Source organism: Centrocercus urophasianus, unplaced genomic scaffold, assembly GCF_019232065.1.
Source record: "Centrocercus urophasianus isolate 14NV4802_14NV808 unplaced genomic scaffold, USGS_Curo_1.0 seq_17, whole genome shotgun sequence".
NCBI classification, from domain to species: domain Eukaryota; kingdom Metazoa; phylum Chordata; class Aves; order Galliformes; family Phasianidae; genus Centrocercus; species Centrocercus urophasianus.
The window spans coordinates 9989501-10002667 of NW_024884722.1; the positions used below are offsets into that span (position 1 = coordinate 9989501).

The following is a 13167-nucleotide window of genomic DNA, read 5'->3' on the forward strand; positions in this document are numbered from 1 at the left end:
GCAGTCACCTTTCCAAATATAATTGGAGTGCGGTAAATGAAATTCAGTTGCGAGAAGATTTAGATTTTATGTTATTTCAGTTACAGATTATTTTTTTTTTAAATAGTTTTTCTGTGCCAAATGCATTGCCCCTATGTGAAGTCCCAGGACTGAGTTCTGATAATATCTATGTACCAATGATGTAAATGTTGCTACAAAGCAATCCATTTAAGTACAAAATTTGTATTTTTTTTTTTTTCAAATGCAGATTTCTTTTGGATAAATTATGTGTAATGACTGTTCATCACTCACCATGGCTTGATAGGAATCAATGGAGCAGTGTTCCTTTTAGGCTCCCTTCATTACACGATGTTTATGGGGAAAACTGATGATTTAAAATGAGTCTGGATTCACAAAATCCTGATTGTGCAAATATTTTCTACATTCAGATTTTACTGCTTAACCTAAAAGACACTTGAGAGCAAATAGACAGTTATGTTATGGTCTATACTGAAAACTCAGCTAGTTGAGCTCACACAGTTTTCTTTCATTCCTCTTTCTCCCTTACTGCTTAATGGGAGTTCAGGCAATGTTTGCAGTCATTGAGGTGCTTCTGGCATGCAGAGGTCTGTCATCTAACATCTTTCAAAAGACAGGAATCCTGTGGAACCACAAAGTGTCTTGGGGCTACATTTCTACCAGCAGGATCAGACTGTGAGCATAGGAAAGGACTCCTGCAGATGACAGATTATTGCTGTAATTATTGTAAGGATTTATGACCTTGACAAAGCCTATATTTCCACCTGTCTGAGTCTTTCCAGTCCCAAGTGAAGATTTGTGTTCTCAGTTGCGTTTCCTTCTGTTCCTGCATCTCTACCCAAGGCTATAAAAGTCCCAAGAAATATGTTTGCTCCACTGCAGCAGCTTCTCAGAACTGGTGTCTACTCTCTCCATTAGGCTTCTGTCTGTGCTTTCTGACTCCAAAAGTGAGAATCCTCCCAAAGCCTTTCATGTCTGTGCATCCTTTTCTTTCTTGTAGACATGGCCATGGAGTCATCTTGCTACGCACCAGTGCTTCCCTTTGGCTGCTTATATGAATTCAGCCCCCTCTAATGGCAACATGGGGCTTACTGTATCTCCCAGCTCAGAAAGTCATCCCTTACATCAAATGACGGGAAATGTTCTTGCGTGCCAAAGAGTCTGGGTTCATTTCTCTGATGACTCAATCATCACATCAGCTGAGACAGAAAGATGGCTGGCAACAAGATTAGATTATGGTGATTCAAAGTGTCTCTCTTAGATAAGTGCCTACCATGAGTATTCCAAAATGCACACAATCAAATTGTAAAGCTGGTGAACACAATCAGATTGTAAAACTGGTGACCACAGCATGCTTTGAAGACTGAGGACATAAATAAGGATTAGACAAATTTAGAGAAGACAGGTCCATCTGTAGCTATTAAACTTAAGGGGCCAGGTGTAATTGCTACTGCTGGATTCTCCAAAATTGATGATTCCTGAAAAAAGGGATCAGGAAAAGGATCATACTGTGTATCTCTTATATCCATGCACAGCAAAGGATGGGTCCTTAGGTAAGACCCAGTATTTTCTCTCTGTGACTGATTCTTATGTGTAGCTGCTGAACAGCTCTGGAGGTGCAGTATGCTCAGCGTATGCACTGCTTTCTACTATCTTAACTCCTAACGCTTGCCAGTCCCTTATCATAATCCAGAGATAGCTGTTGGCCTAAATGAGACAGCTAGATGGCTTCCTTCATCAGCCTTGCCCACTCCTTGGCGCGCAAACCTCTATTACAAGGAAAGATAATTCCAAGACAAAGTTCCTCAGATCTCTTAAACATTTTGTCCTTCTAAGTTCTTTTTCTCTCTCACCCAAATATCTCTTTGAATTTCATCCCTCTGAATTGAAGCCTCTTTAAGTGACTTTTCCTAAGAAGGTGTGACTCTTTTTTGTGTCCTCTGGCACCGATCTTTCTGGTTAACACAATGTGTGGAAGACCAGGGTAGGATGGATAATCACACTGTGACTCAGCTTCCCCCCCTTATACAACAAGAGTAAAACTGACTGGCCTTTGTGAAGAGTTTTAGGCCTAGTGAAGAAAAGGAGCTGTTAAGTACCAAAGTGTTAATTATTATTATGGTCAGGCAGTAACAGCATGTTTAATTGGGAGATATGGAAACAGGTATGCCACTAATTGGTTTACAGTATATTTGGCTGAGGTCTGATGGTTATAATGCAGACAATCCATCATTATTGTAAGCAGCATGAAGTTTTGCTCAACCTCAATTACTCTAAGTCTCCCTTTGTCATCTTGTGCTAATATCCCAAGACGTGTCACCAGTGAGCATCTGAGTGAAATTGTGGAACAAATCTGTAAATCTCCTTCTGAAATGCCCTGCCAAAAAAATACAATAAAGTCTTCCACGTCAGGAAGGAAACATTAAAAACGTTAATTAAGAAGTAAACTCTTCTGAAAATCAAATGGGAATGAGTGAGAGCAGGCAAATTGGGACTGACTAGAATTCTGGTGGAAGAGCCTTTATTTCTCTCCAGTCTTTAAGAGCATCACTGCTTGCATTCATCCATAAAAGCTCAGGCCTGGTCCCATGGCTCAGCCTGTGGCAATTGCTCAGCAGCTCCCACACACTGGCACTTCAGGGTGTGGTGATCTGCTTTGGCCACCACATATGACAACACTCTGGAAAAGAGATCTAGTGATAGAGAGAGCACAGCTCTTGAGGGAGGAACTCCTGATCTTTCATGAGCAGCTAGAGCAGAAAGGTTTTCTCTACTCTAAACCACATGGGGGGAAGTCTTCTCTTCTCCTCTTGCTGTCATTTTATTTCCCAGAGCGTGTCCCTGTCCCCATCAGCACTTATGTGAGCACATCTTGGCTGTGCCTTGTGATTTATCCGAACATCAGCAGCTGCTTTAAGTGATGACACAGTGAAGCAAAGGCAGAGGAGGGAATGGAGAGGTTGAAATATAACTTCCACCCACTCCTGTGCTGTGAAATCAAGCACGGGGGCTATGCCCAGCACCTCCAGTGCACTTACATCAGTCACTGAGAAAGGGAAAAAGAGACCATCTCAGAGCCTGCTCAGACATTTGGGACCGCTCCATTATGCAAATTAAAATATTTCCCCTAGAAGAACTATATGCACACATGTATGAACTGCTCCTTCACTTTTCACATTTGCTTCCAGCTCCTGAGCAGTGTTGTTTAATACATTAGAAGGTTTTAGAGGTTTCAGCTGCTGGGAAGCGCGGGAGAGGAAGGGATCAGCTGTGTGCGAGTGCAAAAGTTGGAATAAGTCCTCTCGGAGCGAGTGTGTGTGAGAGGGGGGAGGCGGGAACCAATCGCTCCCGGCACACGCGGGGGTCCTGGCGGGGCTGCGGGAGGAGCGGTGCAGGAGGGGAGCAGGGAGAGAGCGAGCGGCAGCTTCCAGAGAACAGCCGGGAGAAGGCACAGCCGGGATTTGCTCCTCTCTCTCTCTGACTTCAATTCAGCTCCTCCCCCGTGTGGTTGTGGCTTTCCCTTCCATCAAAAGCCCGATCAGGAACGCCAGTTTTAGGGGGGGTGGGGTGGGGAAAAAGAAAAAAAAAAAAGGAGGAAAAAAAAAAAAAAAAAAACGACAGAAAATAAAAGGAAAAAAGTGCAAAAGAAGGAAAAGAAAATAAGGAAGAAAAAAAAAAAAAAAAAAAAAAAAACAAAAGGAGAGAGAAAGCACTCTCCCTCTCCTCAGCTGCATCAAATACAGCAGCCTGAAACTTTATGGAGTTCTCGCAGTGTTTTCCCCGCGGTGGGTAGATCGGCAGCACCCCGCTCGCTCCTTCCTGCTTTCTCCCTCTCACTCATCAGCAGTCAGCAGCGATGGAAAAAGTTGCTGGCTGGTACCCAGCCTGGCACGTTGCTCTCCTGTACTGGACATGGCTTTTCCTCTTCACTTTTGGCTTTACCGGCGCAGAAATAACTTGCAGATCCTGCCATTCCCAGGTGAAGCCGCAGCAGCAGCATCCGCAGCAGGGATTACCGATGCATTTGAAGACCGACAGGGGAGAAGAAGAACAGTGGAGGATCCCGGGGGAGCAGGGAGGTGAGAGAGGGCAAGGGGCCGGGATGGATACGGAAGATGCCGAGCTTCAAGCACCCTTCGACCCTGCTGTGGAGGGGACCAAATTCAGCGGCTGGGAGACCCGCAGCTGGGCGAGCGACCCGGAGAAAGAGCTCGGGGACGGCCGGCCCGAAGCAGCGGCAGCTCCTACCGGGGAGTACCTTCAGCGGGGTCACTGGGGTGGCCGGCGGAACTCGACCCGGCGGCGGCGGGGCCGCAGCCCTCGGGGCACGGCGGGGCCGGGCGGTGCCGCGGGGCGGGAGCCGGGGGGCTCCGGCGCCGCCCGCTTCGGGCTGGAGGAGCTGCGGCTGGGCAGCACCACCTTCGCCCTCACCGGCGACTCGGCGCACAACCAAGCCATGGTTCACTGGTCGGGCCAAAACAGCAGCGTGAGTACGGCCGTCGTGGGGGCTCGGCGGGGTGGGGGCGGCGGGTTTGCATTTTTCGTTTCCTTTTTTTTTTTTTTTTTTTTTTTTTCTTTTTTCCCTGGTTTTCCTTCCTCCTTTTTTCTTTCTTTTTTTCTTTTTTCTTTTTTTCTTTTTTTCTTTTCCTTGGGGGTGGGGTGGGAGAGAAATGCGGGTTGTTTTTTTTTTTTTTTTTCCTTCTTCGAGTGGGGATTTCGTTCCCGGGAGCCGCGGATTGGCTTCGCTTAGCAGTGTGCAGTGGGGCAGAAGTGCCTCTAAAAGACCATTCTTCTGGAGCAAAAAAAAACTTTCCGCCGCCCGCCCGCTGAGCACAGCCCATTCCAACTCCTTCTCCATCACCCTGCAGGCAGAGAGGGGGAACGACCACCACCCGCGGCGGGGAGGGGCGGGGAGGGGACGGTCCGAGAGGTCCCGTCCCCCACACTCTGGCTGCCCCAGGGTAACCCCGCCGGCAGCAGGGGATGCTGAGCTGTGAGCAAGGCCTGGGAAAGCTCCAGGGCTACTGCTACTGCTCCTCCATTGCTGGGACCCACGTCAGCCCAGGGTTTAGCCCCATGGGATGTTGTCTCTGAGGTGCCTCTGTGCAGGGTACAAAGGTACTTTCTTGCCTCTTGTCATGAAGGTGTTAAAATGAGACAGCTCTGATCTCTTCCCCATAACCTGGACTTTTCTCATGAATAGCAACAGAATGGCTCTGACAGGAGCCAAGTAGAATGAAATCAGCCAGAGAGATAGGTGACAGGTTTCCAGTCTAGAGTAATAGTTGTGGCATCAAAGTTGTCAAGTTAACTCGTATCCCTCCAGCCTGTGCTGCAGAGGTAGCCCCGAGCCAGGAGCCTGCTGGTAGCTCTGCTCTGGGGCTAACAGGAGTGAGGGTCTGAGTGCCCCAGTGAGCAGAATGCTAACAGGAGACAAAGGGATACCAGCGTGATTTGGTGTTTGCCCATACAACTCATGGGGTAAAGGGCAACTTGGGCTCCTCTGCTCTCAGCCAGATTTTTGTCTGCTTGGTACAAATCCTTGGCCTCCTTCTCAGCTTTAAGCATAAGGAACCTGGTGATGTTTTGAAATTAGGGTCAGATCATTATGAACTCCTTTGGTATGGATACTATTAAAATATATCCCAGGCACTCCATTTAGAATTAACATGAATGTTGTAAGCCCCATGCTGTGGGGTTCCGATCTAGTTAATTGAGACAAGGTATTATTGGCTCATCAGCATTTTTTTTCCTTTTTTAATTAATTAATTGACAGGGGGATACCTGTCATCTCCATTTTGAAGGACCTTCCCTTTTCTTCCCAACTCAGCTAGCCTCTCTCACATAGTCGTGGTAACAGAAGTTGCTGGGGAGGAACTCCAGTCTTTTCATACTGATTGAATTGAGTCTGACACTGGTTTGAAGAGAGCTATTTGCTAAGAAAAAGCTTCTGATATAAAAAGTCACCCAGCAAGCATCAGTTTTCCTCTTCTTTTCACACAAAGATGTTTCATCTCTATATAGATCAATACATTAGTATTAAAAGTAGCAGTTTTTATTGTACTGTCTTAGACATATACATATGTATAGTTCTTTCTGCCCTCTGTGGTAGTATGGACTGTTAATGCTTTGGTCTGATTTACCTGCTGAGTGTCTCTGTAAAACTGCTTGCAGGGAGCTGTGGGGAAATGTTTTGCTGCTGTCCTGCCCAAATTGCCTTGAGTGGTGTTGTGTTGGGGAGATCATGCTCCCACCTTGCTGCTGTGTACTCTGACAATACTGTGCTATTCATGCTGTGGTAACATCCTTCACAATGCTAAATGAAGCTGGGCTTCTCAGGAGCTGGATGCACCAGCAAGCTCATCCAGGCTCATTTGAAGCAGTGGTGTTGGTTCAGTAGGAGCTCAACACGGCACTGACCCAAAGGCTCTGCACAGAGCTTTTGGACACTCAGCTGTGAAGGAGCTGGGATTGGGAGGGGATTAGGATGAAGTGATTCCCAGAGTGTGCAGTGTGTGTAACCCTGCCTGCACAGAGTGGCAGGGGATCCCATGGTGCTGTGTGCACGGTGCTGTGTGACCCTGGTGTCCTGGCGTCACTCCAGCAGCAGTGGCTGCCAGATTTCTCCCTGTTTTCCCACTGTGCCAGGTGGATGCAACACACCTCCTCTCATTTTCATTCTGATATGCTCCGTGAGCGCTGCTGTTAAACAGCTTGTGCCTTTTGCCCAGGCAGAGGGAGGCTATGGAGATGGTCATAGTTTGTAGCATCTGTGTAAGTAAAGGAAAAAGCCAAAACAAAACCCTAAAAATCTGACCTCCCTTTAGATGGGAAAGCTGTAAAATAAAAGCACTGTCATCATTAAGGTTTGTTTTAATTGTAATGTACCTGATTCTGCCAACCTCTGTTTCCATGTATCCTTATTTTGGTAGTGGTACGATTGCAATGCTTCTGATGGAGGGGAAGGGACCTCTGGGAGGACTCCTGGTAGCTGTAAGGAACAGTGTTTGCAGATTCTCTGTGTCTGGGCAATGATTTCACATTGTGTGTGTGTATTGTTCTGTTCAGATGCTGGGTTGTGCTTAGCCACAGGCACAACAAGAGTAATAAGTAGTGGTATCAGTCATTCAGATATAAGTACACCAACATAAACAGTCTTACAAGGGGGATCCTGTGGGGCCCATCAATGATTCTGGGTACTCCTCAGACAGCTTACCCTGCAGCACAGAATCCATATTACACTTGACAGCAGCAACAGGATCAGCTGTGCAGCCTTGTGGGGAAAGTATATGTCCACACAGCCATATCCACACAGACCTGTGGCAAGAACCCAGGTCACATCTACAGGGATGTGCTTTACATACGTCCTGCTTATTGTGGCTTCCCCCCAGTAGTGTCAGTCCATGCTCTACAGAGAAGAGCACAGGCATAGGGAAGCTGGATTGTCAGATGACTGATGAGGATGAAACCAGGAGTGTATCCAGTGTTGCGTGAAAATGCAGATGGTCCTGAGGCTCTCTCTGACTGCTGTGGAGGTGTGCGAGGCCACGCAGGCCATCTGGCATGGTCTGGCATCTACACAATCCAGAGCTCTTTCTGTCTGCAACACAGAGAGGAGTGGCTGCAGCTAAATTGGGTGCTGGAAATGGTCTCTGGCTTATACCAAGTCCCAGACTGTCTGGGAATGATCCAAGAAGGTGTTAACTGGCCCATGTTTGCACCATTGCTTTGTTTCTTTGCACTGATATATGTGGAGTCTTTCTACTGGCCTCCATGAAAGTTGAAGTATTAGATCCTCTCAGCTAAATCTCTTCCTTAAACCCTGGCTACAAGACATACAAGTGAGATCTCCTGGCTATTTTGCACCTCTGGGGAATTTCAACAACAGTGTGGAAATTGGCAGGTTTCCTAGCCTGCAGAAGTATCAGACATGCTTCCTGATGTGGTATATGCAAACACTGTAGATTTGAATTCCCCATAGCTCCCTCAATGCTATGCTACAGAGTAGGAGAAAACAGGCAGCAGAGATTTGTGCATAGAGAGATGAGATCTGATTTTAATGGAGAGAAGCAACTCTCAAGGAAATATCCAGTATGAATATTTGGGATAGAGATGCTTACAGTTTTTGAGAAACCAAGGCTGCCTAGGTTTTTCAGTCTATTTATAAGGCAACCCACTGTTGCCTTGCTCTGGGCAGAGTCTGATGTCCTGGGCTGGACGCTGGTGTAGATCTCAAACTGTTTGGCAAAGAATATGAACAGGTGCCCAGCTCATGGATTGACTTTTACATGGTCACCCAGCACTTACATCTTCTGTAGCCTGGGATATCTGGTCCAAACTTCTGTGATTTATGTTGCTGAAGGGATTTAGCTGAGCTTCTCTTGAGTCTTCCAAGCTGAAGATCCTCAGCAGAATGATGGAGATGAAATCTGGACCAGATGCAAAGTAACCTGGCCAGATAATTTTTTATATTTCATCCACAGTAGAAAATCAATATGACTGATGGGTCCAGTGCAGTATGAAGCCTGCAAGGTCATCATCGCTGTTGTCGTGTGGCTACACTAGACAACAAGGGAAGAGATAAGACTCTTATAGGAGAGCTTTTAAACAAGCTGAGACTCTTCATTAGGTATTACTTGCATGTTTTTATTTGATGCTGCTGATAACACAATCTGAGCTCAGATAAGACAGAATAACAATATACCTATATATTTCAAATGCGCTTTATTTCTTCCTACGTAAAATAATAGTGGATAATCTGTGGTTAGGTTTTCATTTGGAGAGTTCAAACCTATTTTATACATTAAGAACTTAAGGAGAGGTTTGAGGCTGTAGCGGGTGCTATATGCTACCTGAAACTCATCAAAAAGCATCATAAAAAAAATGGAGTTTCCTTCCTTCCTATTGCTCTCCTCTATTCAGGATAGTTGTTTCTTACGCTTTTTGGAAGCTTCTGTCTGATTTCTGATCTAATATTGCCATTGGGAAATTTATTTATCTATTTATCTATTTATTTATTGGTTTGTCTATATGCCTTTTAATTAAAGTTGTTTTCCCTACTTGGCACTTACACCTCCCTGGAATTATTTTACAGGCAGTGCTCGTATTCCCTTTCAACCTCTGGTTTGCTAAATCAAGCAAGCACTGCTCTTTCTGTATCTGCTTGTAAGACAGATTGTGGAAAATGAACTGTGAATTTCTAGGAGTTGGGTTCCCAAGAGCTTGAATTTGAATCAGGCGCTTGCTTTTGATGAACAGAATTCCATGTGGATGATAATGAATGTATTCACTTTTAACACTGAGACAGCAAAGGACAGTAGAGGCATGGCAAAAGTGTCTGAAATTGCCAGTGTTATTCTGCTTTGACCAGAGTGAAGAATCAATCAAAATGTCACTTCTCACTCTGTGATGCCTTTGCTCAGATGCTGCATTCATGCGACTGGCTGTAGTTAGTACTCTCTGTCCTTCCTTCTGGCAGAGCTGTGGCTCCAGTGTGATATTTTCAGAGGTGGGTAAAGAACTGCCAGCATCGTTCCATTGGTGACAGTGCAATAGTCCACTGCTCCCTTCCTCCCACCGTGGTCGCATTACTATAAAAAAGGGGTTTTAAGGAGATGAATGTGAATGTGGCACTCAGAGTGGTGAGACCCATGGTGAGGAATGACCCTGTTGTCAGTTGCTTTGCATTTAGATTGGTTCCTGAGGTGTGGGAAAGAGGTCCCCCAAAAAGATTCATCTTAAGTTGGATGCTTGCATTAAAATGCTTCAGTACAGTGTAAAATGTCTTGCTTATATATTGCAATAATATATTATGGTATTAATAGAATAATGCACCAGATGCCGAGAGGGTTTCAGCCTAATCTCTTGCTGAAGCTAATGAGACTGTATTTAGGAAAGGATGAACAAAAGTGAGAAAACAAAACTGGGATTTAAACTGGAAATAATCAGGTCAAATTAAAGTATTACTGAAAGTATCGTGCTTCAAATTGTGCTACTCTGCCGATCGTAAAATACTTGATATCCGTTCTTTATATGAATCTTCCTTTAAGAAGAGGAACAATAGCAACAACAAAGAAAAAATGCTGGAAAATTTCAATGTAACTTTGAATTAGGACCTTATTTTTTAATATATTTTTTTTTTCCTTTTAAAATTGGGAAAAAATAATCTAATACCCATAATGTTTCTTTCTTCTTTGTTGCATTCCATCTGTGGGTATACTTCTTGACTATACAAAATGTAAGCTTTTCATATGCAGAATCTGAAATAGGATAGGTGGGAAATTATTAAGAACAGGCATGCATTGAGAGAAAGAAGTGAGTGAAAGAGAATCCTTGAGAATGAGAAGAAAGGCTTCTCATTGTGTGAAGCTGGCTTCTGTGAAAGTGTCTGAGAGATGGAGAGGAGCTTCCACTCAGACTGACAAGTGGGATATGCAAATCCCATCAGGAGAGGAGATTAAGGAGAATTATGGAAGAGCTCTGACAGTTGCAGCTAGCATTCCCGCAATATCAAGAGGCTATAAACTATATAAAGCAATGAGGTTATAGTTTTCAATTTTTCTAATGCTATACTTTATAATAGAAAAGGATTTTCTCCCCTTCCTCCTGTCTTCAAATAAGTGTTTTTTATTTCTCTGACCTGGAAATCACGGCGAGGTCTGTCCAAAGGGAGAAGCAACGGTGCCAGAAGTCAGCAGCTCGTTCTGGAGAGGGTGTGGAGCTTTCTGACCCATTCTGCTGTGGTACAGCTGCACATATGGAGGGCTCCAAGATTAGCACTGGCCTTGGGCAGTTTTGCCTCCACTGACCGTTCTTGCTACACCAATGCAAGAGTTGTGTGCAGAGCTCCAGTGAGATATGTGAAGTGCCATTTGAGATGCTCTAGCCTCATTGCTACTACACATTACAAGTGTCCAGTGGGCCTTGCATCTTCTCCAATGCCCAGGTCTGGCAGTGGTAGAGCATCTCAAACTATAATATTTACCTCTATTCTGACAACAGATATTTTCTTAAAATCTGCTCATGCTGAATCTTGATCACTTAGATTCAGGTTTTCATTTCATAGGAGGAGAAAGACAATCAGACTGACACAACACACTGCCTTCTGTCTTTTTTTTCATATCTGGTCAGCAAACCAAAAAATCAATGGCTCCCAGAGCTCTAATTGACATTTCTGTGTTAAATTAAAATGTGCCTTGATTCCAATTCAAATGGCAGCATTGGGTGATAGACTAATTATTTTGGAATTTGCAGCGCATATAAAAGTTGATGCAGTAAAATGATTTTTGTGCCATTTGCATTTTTTTTAGCTCTCCGTCTTAAGTCAAACAACAGTTAATGCGCGAGCCCTTAATCTCTAATTCTTAGTGCTGGTAACACAATAAGACTTTTACTTAGTACTGCCCTTTCTCTCCTTGGGGAGCATAAAAGAAAAGTACTTTGAGAAGGAACAGGATATTTTAGGATATGTCCTAAAATGTAATTCCTTTCTTTCAGAGGCTCTACAAGAACTTTAACCTCATGTCATATCTCTAAATAGAGGAGTGATGTTGTCCTATGGTAGTGCGCTAGGACTCAAAGCTGATTCTAGGACTCGAGACTGAGGAAAGAATGGAGAATTAGGTGAGCAGGGAGAAGGAGGGGGATAAGTAGACCTATTTCTGCTACTATGGATGGATGTCAGTGCTCCAAACCCAGCTCTGTGAGCAGCTTGTGCTGGGGCAGGGTCTTTCTTCATGTGCTGAGGTGAGGTGCACTGCTACACCAGTGTAAGGCTGGTGTTTGGAGAGAGCATTCATCAAAGTGGTTTATAGACTGCTACCAGGAATATGTGTCTAATACCATCTGTATCATTTCTTGGTGCCCTTCATAGCTCAAGAGCTCATCTGCAGTCTTCCATGCTTTGTGTGGATATATTAAATCAAAAGATAAACAAAAAGATGGAAGGAGATGATTTTCAGTGGTCATTTCAAAGCAAACATTTTCCCAAGACAGGAGAAGTCTGAGCTTTTTGGGTGGAGAGCGAACAGCTGTACATGGGAAAGAAGCTCATTGATCCCTTACGGCACTGGGTCTCAACTCAGTGCTGCTGCTCACATCTTACTTGTATTATGTCACCTCAGCTAGTGATTACTGAAAGCCGACAGTGCCATGAGCTCTTGCAGAACATTTACATTCAGCCCTTCAGCAGGAAGGGAAAGGGAATTTAGAAAATCTCAGGCTATTTAGATAACTCAACAGAGATATCCCATTTCTTTCCCCAAATATTTCTCTTCCACCCACTTTCTCACCTCCCCCGCCACATTTAAGGTTAAGAAAATAATTTGAGAGACATATTTTATATAACAAATTTCCTCATAAATTGTTCCTGTTCAATATGAGGTATTTTCAGGTGCGTTTTTAAAAACACTTTTTTTTTGGGGGGGGGGGGGGGGGGGGGGGGGAGGGGGGGGGGGTGAAATATTCACAAAGTTCTGGATTCAGAAAATGGTTGAAATTCCACAGTAATGTGGGACTGGACCCCATTTAATCACTTAGAATCAACTTTGTGTGGAGAATTTGTATTTTGCATCCAAAGTGCATTTTTAGCAGCTGAAAGAGGTCATATGGTCCCTGTATGTTTGTGAGACTGGATCAGTATAAACCTTCAGGAACAGTTTCACCATCCGCTGCCCTCACTGAGAGTGTTGCCAATACATCTCACAGAACTGTTTCTGCAAACAGACCAAACAGAAGTGAATTCTGGGGAATCTTCAAATTAATATTCATGGCCTTGATTTCTGAAGAATTTACCTATGTGTAAGTGTGAATACTTATTGTGAAAATCAAGCTTTATGTGCCAGACAACACGAACTGAAAAGTTAATTTGCTTTCTGTAGAGTTGTACTACATGTTTCCCAGAAAAAAATGACTTTTCTGTAGAGAAAAGATGAAAAGCTTTAAATTAATTGTTATTGGGGGGGAAAAAATCAAATTATGGGAATCTGTAAATCCAAGTTAGAGCTTACCTTCTTTATATGAAATGATAGATTTTTTTTTTTTAATGGGAGAGGCTAAGTAGGTAAATAAAGATACATCAACAAAACAGCAGATGCATTAACCTTAATACCAGAACACACTAATCTGTGGTGAAATGTCACTGATCAGAGG

General features: G+C 44.2%; 1 protein-coding gene across 2 annotated transcripts in view; it reads left to right on the plus strand.

Moving 5' to 3' along the window:
* The first annotated feature begins 3758 nt into the window (after positions 1 to 3758).
* SORCS1 (sortilin related VPS10 domain containing receptor 1) overlaps positions 3759 to 13167 on the plus strand; it is a 268735-nt gene continuing 259326 nt past the window's right edge. The window contains exon 1 of one of the 2 annotated variants that reach the window (XM_042818167.1): positions 3759 to 4504. In XM_042818167.1, coding sequence (XP_042674101.1) covers positions 3875 to 4504 — 630 coding nt within the window. In that variant the 5' untranslated portion in view covers positions 3759 to 3874. The remainder of the gene's footprint in view (positions 4505 to 13167) is intronic. The other variant, XM_042818168.1, reaches the window with a different exon arrangement.